The sequence below is a fragment of the Brachycentrus maculatus genome, unplaced genomic scaffold (genome assembly GCF_059751285.1).
Source record: "Brachycentrus maculatus isolate JH-2025_06_01 unplaced genomic scaffold, ASM5975128v1 h1tg000518l, whole genome shotgun sequence".
Classification (NCBI taxonomy): domain Eukaryota; kingdom Metazoa; phylum Arthropoda; class Insecta; order Trichoptera; family Brachycentridae; genus Brachycentrus; species Brachycentrus maculatus.
In genome coordinates this window covers 664007-673201 of record NW_028281264.1, presented here as the reverse complement: position 1 = coordinate 673201, position 9195 = coordinate 664007, and the positions used below count along the sequence as shown (strand labels likewise).

General features: G+C 32.6%; 1 protein-coding gene across 2 annotated transcripts in view; it reads left to right on the top strand.

The window, feature by feature from the left end:
* The first annotated feature begins 491 nt into the window (after positions 1-491).
* The window catches only part of ltl (leucine-rich repeat-containing larval translucida), a 47537-nt gene continuing 38833 nt past the window's right edge, over positions 492-9195 (top strand). Inside the window, exon 1 of one of the 2 annotated variants that reach the window (XM_088272737.1) lies at positions 492-1120. In XM_088272737.1, coding sequence (XP_088128863.1) covers positions 801-1120 — 320 coding nt within the window. In that variant the 5' untranslated portion in view covers positions 492-800. The remainder of the gene's footprint in view (positions 1121-9195) is intronic. The other variant, XM_088272736.1, reaches the window with a different exon arrangement.

Here is a 9195-nt window from a genome sequence, read left to right as displayed (position 1 = left end):
AAATTCATTGCAATGTTCCTAGATATAAAACGTATTGTGAAATTATATGTAACGTATGTTACACTTTTATGTAACCATGGACACAGAAAAGCTTTTTTTTTTAATTCGTTGTCGAAGTTTTTTTAATGGTAAGATTTTAATATAATATAAGAGAATTCGAATGGCGTAAAATTTATTCTCATTGTCTTTTTTTAAATTTTATCAAATAAGTATATACCTACATTAAAATGATGTACGTTATTTGATTATTGGAATCTATATACTCATAAAAATAATGTCACTACCCTGTGTTTACGTTGGATGTTGGTATGTTTTAAATTGTGAATTTGAACGCGAATGAAGTGATCTAGGGACGTGGATGGGAAGGATGGGATAATGTCGCATGGCGCCGAGATTCTCGGGGGATGGTGCGGTGTACGGTGTACGGTGTACGGTGTACGAGTGCCTCAGTGAACAATAGTTGGTAACACGATTGCTCGGGGAATAATTTTCCAGTAAGGGAACGGCGTTCACGTGACGGGTCCAGTTTTCAGCGCGGGGAGTCTGCCCCTCCTCCCTTGCGCCCCCACCCTCCCGCCCCCCGCCGGCGCCGCCGTCGCTCTCGGTCGGCTGGTTCAGTTCCTAGCGAGCGGCAGATAACGGTCGTCGTGAGTTCAACCTAAGGAAGCGCCTCCGCAACGTGATTCCGATTACAATATCGATAATAAGAGTGTTTCGAGTCGAGTCGAGCGAGAAGTGTTCTTCGCGATAGAGTAGAGTATTGTTATGGTCTTGTCGTGTCCGGCGCGTCAGTAAGCGGGATGCGCGCGCTGGTGCTGGCCGCGTGGGTCTGCTGGGGCCTGGGCCCGGCGAGCGGCGTGGTGCACTGCGCGCAGCGGCGCGAGATCAGCCCGTGCAGCTGCCGCCTGCAGGAGGGCGGCTCGCCGCGCCAGCTCGTGCTGGCCTGCGAGCGCGTGGCGAGCTACTCGCGCGTGGTGGCCGCGCTGGCCGGCGTGCTGGCGCCCGGCACGCCCGTCACGCTGGCCATCAAGCACTCGGATGTGGCTGACCTGCGCGCCCACCGCCTGGCCGAGCTGGGCCTGGCCATCACCAACTTGCAGCTCAACAACGACAACATCAGGTAACCCGATCCGACACACCGACGACCGTTTCTTTAACAAATCTCATATTCATTTAACCACCTAGTGCTCTAAATTAATATGTCAAATTCCACTCAAACTTCCGGGTGTTCCAATTACTTATTTTATCAATTTTGCGATCGTTTATGAGTACATATCTGATCTTGACTGTGAATTGAACAAAAACCTGTTGAAGTCCATAAATAATAATAAAAAACTCAAAATTTAAGTCTTTGAGTAGTTATGTTTCTTACGGAAAACGTTGTTTTTTCATAGTTACATAAACAACTCTTTAAAGAGGTGTTTGTATTTTATGTAATACATTTTTTGACTAATCCAACACCCCATACATTATCTCACTGTCCACTCTGATTCAGTTTGTCAGTTTCTAAATAATGTGCACTCACGTCCACTAAGTTTGTGTATATTATTTTAAATACAGGAAACATAATAATCTGTGTACCATTGGTTGAATGATAGAGGGGGTACTGTGATAAAACTAAAATAAATAACAAAATATAATAAAACTTGTTTGCACCAACCCAAAGAGATACAACGACTAATTTCGAGATAGTATGGCTACTTGAAGATGGTTTACATCTTATTTAAAAACGATAAACTAATATGTGTTTCTAAAATAGGTATAAAAAAATCATTAATTGATTCGGCACCACTCTGGAGTAAAATTTATAAACCAAGTAAAATTTAAATAAAAAATAATTTAAATCGATATTTTATTCAAAATAATATTATGTTTTTCATTAAATATTTACACACACATAAGGTATATGTTTATATTCATTACATATTTAGATATACAACGTAAAAATTTAATATTTACGTACCAGTAAATACACACATTTACCTTTAAATAAACAAATATAATAATGATGTCTAACTGCGATAAAATTGTTATTGAGATGTTATATAAAAGTCTTATTTACAGGAAAAACGATATGTTAATAGCTGATCAACTCAAAATATTACATTATGTAAACTCATTAAGTGATCACTGTATATATGCAGACACTTAGTTAAATTCACTAATCTATGTAGACCCACGATTAATCATCATGTATTGTATCCATATCATATTATATAACTTTTGAAATTTAACGAAAATGATTGATATTAAGGGGGAAAATGATAATGAATCCCTGAAAATACCCGAGCTTCGATATCCCATTTCAATGACTTCTAAATATCCGTTAAAACACAGGGAATAAATTATTGCTTACAAACCATAACCTTTGTAGGGTTAAAGTATGGTATTTGTGTTTAAAAAATATATTCTGACACACTCGAAATATTAACAATAACTGTTTGAACCACTTCTGGTGGAATTTTAATAATTAAGAAATTATCAAGCAACACATTAAGCTCGTTTTGCCCATTAACGTAATTCGTTTTTATAAAACTGCTAGAATCTGTTTACCCATTTGAGATACTCATTTTCGACTTTAAAATTTTAATACTGAAAAATAAAATATTTAAAAAATAGTTTGATGATCAATTATCGTCACGTTTAAAACGTTAGCGCATTTTGATTTTTGTTTAAATAGTACAATTTTTTTAAACTATTTATTTTGTATATTTTTACAGTGGCTTTTTAACAATCTCACTTTTTTTGTACTTTTACAGAAGAATAATGCAAAATAAAAATTTCATATTTTTACAAAGCATAAGATGTACTTTATGTAGCATTGAAACTCCATGGTACGAAACTGAGAGTAAATGATTCCAAAAAAAATCAATTACGGTTTTTTTTTCATGTATTAAATTTTGATTTTGTCAAAACACCTATCTGGTATAATAATATGTTTATATATTTATCATTACTATCCTAACTGTCGGAACTGATAATTTTTACAGAATTTGTTAAAGAATAGTTATATTTAAGTTTTTTGTCACACTTGTAACTTTCGCCATTTAACGAATACCGATTTTTTTTAAAGTAAGAATTAAATCAATATCAAGTTTATTCAAACTTTTTTTCTCTAAATTTATAAATAAAGACAAAATGTGGCTGTTCCCGAATACAAGGTTTATCCTTCAGGTGAAATTGTAATAATAGCACAAAAAAAACACCCTGCACAATGGTGCAAACGCAGATATGGTACAATAGGAGAGGGTAATAATCGAATAGTTTATACATATTTTACAATGTATTCAATACATATCTTAATATTGCATATTTATTAAGATAATGTTCAAGCTGTAGGGCTCTAAATAGAACAGACAAGGTGTTACCTCGATTGTAAATGTATGAAGGCTAAGTGATTAGTGGGTATAGGGTGTGTAATATGGTTGCTGGGAGGAAATGAAGTACCAACATGATAGAGTTCAGAGTGGAGGATATTACAGGCAAAAGAAAAAGTAATATGAATGTGAGGAATGGTAGATAATTTAAGAGAAAAAAGAGAATTGTAGGAATGGTTAGGGCACTTAGGGTTGCAATACGTAAACATAAATAAAACACAGGTTTAAATGCGGCGTTGTATAATATTTTAATTAAGTGACAATGAATGACTCGCATTCTAAGGGCATTTTCAAACGATTTGATTAAGAGGAATTTTAGCATTTAAGGATTTTGTCTACCACACAAGCTTATGGTAGTAAACAAGCTATTCCTACCATTTTCTTTTCCATATACCAGTAATGTCCTTCACCCTGAACTTCTTCACCTGCATTCTTTATATAACGTATCTTCTCCTAGATCCAAGAAATCGTAGAATGATCACCATGCCATTGAAAAATTTAAGATGTTGTCACCACTTCGATCTTACGCGGTGCCCTATACACCTCTCTCCTAGACTGTTGTTAGTACTATAGTATTCACATTGACGGGATATCGGAATTCACAGATGTAAACAAAACAAAGACAACGACCAATCGCTTCGAAGATAAGCATTGTCGATTAGTACTAATTACTTTTGATACTGGAACTAAATTACTTGCCCTATTGCCATATATACGAGAACACGCACTTTCAACATCAGAATTATTTTATACTAAGCCATAACTTCAATACGTGATAAACAGAACCTTGTATTTTGTAAAAATTTATTTCGTCTGACTTTCCCTGCTATTCACTTTTTTTGGTTCCATTATAGAGAAATTGGAAGCGAACCGTAAATAAGTACATGTCCGGTACGTTCCACGCATATAGCTACGCATCCCTTCATTAATTTCATGTGGACAACGTACCTACATATTTCTGTTACCTGCCTAGTTGTTGATACAAGCGACCTACATCGAGTGCCAGTGATTTAACCCTTTCAATACTGTAGGGACATATTGTCCCAGAGAATTTCTAATAATTACTAAAATAATTTAATGCATTGTGATCTAGGATTTTAGTGATGTGATGTCATAGGCTCGTAAATAAGTCTAAACCTGCCTCTTTTTTCTTTTTAGTGCAACATATATTTTAAAAGCTCCACTATTTTACTATCATAAAATACTGTTGGGACACATACGACCCAATCACCAATACTATTGGGACAATATGTCCCATTTGTAATTTACAATAATCAATCAATAATATGATCATTTATTTAAAGAAACTTTAAACTAAATTAGCAAAAAATATTTTGTGCTATAAACAAGTAAACTTGAATTATTAACATATAAAAAAATCGTTTTGAAAGGGTAACGACGGGATAATCAATGGCCCGCAACTTCGCGTACTGAGTTTGTATATTTGAGAATATACCCTTAAGATGCTTATCTCTTTAGTGGATGTTGATGTAGCGTGTGCCATTGATACCTATCAAGTAAAATACCTAAAAAATATTTATCAGCAATCATTCTTATGAAAATCACCAAACACCCCTGATAAACGAAATTAAACGAAAAACGATTCATTTATATTAAATAACAATTTTCAACCAATCTTTTTGAGTAAAATTTACGTTCTTTGTATAGGTCATAATGCAGTTGAATTCATGAAACATTCAGGATTGGATATTTCCCTTTTCTTGCATATTATTAGATTCACATTAATCATATTTATTAAATAAATTTGGTGCCATATAGAAATGTGATCAGTTGTCAATTATGTTAATATCGAGCACTCGGTCCTTTAAATTTGATTGAAGTCAATTGCCTTTGCTATGAAACGAATTTAAGAAATCGCCTTCTAGGAAACTTAAAGCTTCAATGGTAATCTTAATACAAGTAGTTTTATATTCAAATTGCCATTGAATTTATGATTGATTTGAACATAAGAAATCATAAAAGCGTTTACCATGTTTACCATATTTAATGTTGATATTTTACTTTAATTAAATTAAACACTTGAATAATCCACTGAATTGAGTTTTATTTTATTTACGACTAGTTTCGAAAACGACAATTGTTTTCATCTTCTGATACAAATTAAGTTTTAATTTGTACCAGAAGATGAAAACAATTGTCGTTTTCGAAACTAGTCGTAAATAAAATAAAACGCAATTCAATGGATTATTCAAGTGTTTAATTTAATTAAAATAATCATGTCATTCCACAAAGTTAATGCCGAATCAATAAATTGATATTTTACATTGAATAACTAATTCAATTAATTCAGAGATTTTGTGTATATTAAGATATTTTTTAATTTATGTAATAATTAATATGATTCCAAAAAGCATGTCTAAACTTAGGGGTTTATGAAACTTTAATCAAGAACATTGAATATTTGGGGCAGATAGATATTTAATATAAGATTTGTAGCTTATACACGACGCTTATGGCCAAAATCAAAGTTTTACAAAAATGGGAGAACTCCTCCATAGAGTTGAAATAGAGAATTAAGAAGTAGGACAACAAATACATTTGACTGAAAGAAACTTCTGTTTGTCGACTACTCCAAACCCTGACAAGAAACAACTTTTTAAAAGATTGACTAAAACGTCAAGTTTTACTTACAGTATTGAACAGATTAATTGAAACAAAACTTTTTTGTTGTATTTTGAATACAACAAAAAGTTTTGTAAAATCTTTTGTTTATTAGTTATATCACAAATTAATATTTAATATGATCTCATTTGGGCTCAATCGAAAATTTTACTCTTCTTGGCATCTATTATAAAAGGTTTTGGCACGTGAATGCCTTTTTTTGTCTCGAAACCATACCTGAATTATGAACAAAATGAGCTTTTCCGACGTAGTCAATAAATTTTGGAGAGCCAATTATTACAGATTACTGATAGATTTTTAATAAGGTTTATGTCTGGTAAAATCTTAACCACATTTTATTCTGGTAGTATCTTTTCCAGCAAAATTGGGTGAGACTTATTGCTATTCAGTATCATTTGAGTCACTAAAAGAAGCAGCCCTGGTCCATAATACGAGGAACACCCCCAAAACATTTTTTAGAGGGTGTTGAAAATACGAAAAAAAAGTTTTGTTTCAATTAATCTGTTCGATACTGTAGGTGACTCAATGTTAAAGACAATTAATAAAAGAAATCACCAATACTAGCTGATAAGCATTAATGATTTTGTCTGTGCAAAGATATGGGAAAATACTGTAAAAATGAACACAATCCATACTGTAAAAAATTAACCCTTCTTATGAAATATCCGATATTCTCCGTTGAATTATACGGACAAAAAAACGTGGACACCGAGAGAAAAAAGCAAGCATATTCTGGATGTATTTGAAAGTAGATGCCAAGTATTCCTAAGACCGCAAAACCCATAAATATCTCCATCCTCCAGGAACCATCAGTATCTGAAAGATACTCCAAAGCATGCAGAAAAAGTTATTTTCTGGTTTGCGCATATTTCCTGAAAGAACACTGAGAATCTGGTAGAAACAGAGTTGGGTAAGCGAGCAATAAGAGGGTACTACCAAATGAAAAAGTTATCAGATCTTCAACTAGTCCAGGAATTAGGAGGAATGGATACGAACATCGAGTACCTGTAACCTTGGAAGATTACTTGGTAAAAAATTACCCTTAATTATTTTACCTTTTATGTAGATTCGAAATCTGTGTTTGTGATTGTAAATTAACTGCAAAGTGACGTTAAATTAAATAAACTATCCATCAATTAATTTATATGTCATAACAAACACTTCATAAATCTGAGCTCAATGAATTAATATAATTTAATATTACTATTTTCAATGAATTCTGCAATAATAATGATATTTTCTCTCTGTTATCGTTAAAGGTTATTTGTCACAATGAAGTAGCGTCAAGTCACCGAATTTATCTACGAAATGTAAACATTATAACTTGAATGTATAAATTTATTAACTGTCATATCTACTGTATATTTACTCATTGCTATTTCATATTGTACACATTCATATTAGTCGCTAATTACACTTGAAATTACATTATTTACATACATCATTTTTTTCAATTGTAATCGTTTAGGGGGGTCATTAGTATTTTACATTTTGTTTTGAGATCATCACTGTGTTGCATTAGCTGCCATATAAAATAATGTCTGTTGTCAAGATAAGTCTGAAAATGATAATATTAAACCTTAACCTTGTTTGCTTTTCTACAGCTTAGTTATTGACATTCATAGATGGATAGTTATCGGAAGTAAAGAGAGAGAAATTAATTATCTCAATAATACAGTCAACTCTAGTAAAACTTTTAAGATAAATAAATATTCCAGGCGTATTTTGGTCATAATTTAAACAATTCGATTTTTTGGTTAGTTATAAAAAATAAAGAAAGTAACGTTATACCCCCCCCCCTATAAGACCCATCCAACTCTTAATAATAATAATAATAATAAATAATGAGAATCGCTCGTCCGTTCGTCATTCATATGATACTTGCAATACGCTTTCGCATCATTATATCTATAACCAGAGACACATTTGAAATCGTTAATAGAGCATTTACGTTTATGTGCGTCAGAATTTTTAAAATGACAAATTCGCCTGGATGAGAAAAAAAATTAACGTTTCCCCTTTCCAAATTCAACCGCCAAATTAAATTGTTTGCGGTCTAAATTATTTGTATCATACACGATATCATATCAGAAACTTAAAATTTCTTTCTTTGTGTACGGATTGATGGGATTTGATAAGACATAGAGAAGAGAATACATGAAATCAACTGTTTCTAGAAAATCAATATCAACGCTCGAGAGTCACACGCTTATTTAAATGTTTTTTTTTTCTTAGTTTTTCTTAGTTGATTTTTGATTAGTATTCTAGTACTACTTGCAAGGTTTATATAATATTGAAAAGGTTGACTTTTTCGTTTCGCCATTCATTATAAATAAAATATTCGTTTTTTACCACTCGAGTATTACGTTGTTACGAATAGTTTCGGAAACTACAGATGCTTTATATATTTTCAAACCTGTAGATGGAAGCATCTGTAGCGTCAACTAGTTGTAACAATATACTACTTAATTAATTAATTAATAATTAAGTATCAATAATAATAAAAAAAAAACAATTAAATAATATTATTTAAAATGTTTACTTCTATTTTATTTTTTAAATTCTTTTGCATTTCAAAATAAAATAATTACAATCACCAAAAAAAACATAAAATACTAATAGAAAAAAAGATCCCACAAAAGCATGGACTGTGTGTGGAGACATATCATATTTTAGGTATATTTTAGATATTTGATTTGTGTAAAGTGTTCACTTAAACTTTGTTTTCTATAACGGTTGTAAGCCCCGTAAATTCCCAAACTTCCATATTTTTCATCATCTATGTTGAGATGTCAAAAAATAATATAAAAATAACTACCATAATTGGACACAATTTGTGAATAAGTAATTAGTAATTAAGTAATAAGTCAATCATGCTACGAACAAACTAGGAGCGCGCGTTTGCCGTAGAGGCCTACATATTTATCCTTGGGCCGTTCTGTCATCACAGCTCCGAGAAACCGATAAACAATTCAATATCGCGCCTGCAGGTCGTGTGTCTGATCGGCAATCGATTTGTTTAGAGGAATACACAATCTGGTACTGTGTGGTAATAGTGGGAGATACTGGTAGTGTGTAGAAGAAACATAATGGTCCTTACAGAGTCATCGGACGCCTGAAAACGTCCACAGTGGAAAACGTCGTCGCCACATCATTTCTTAGAGTTCTTTCTACC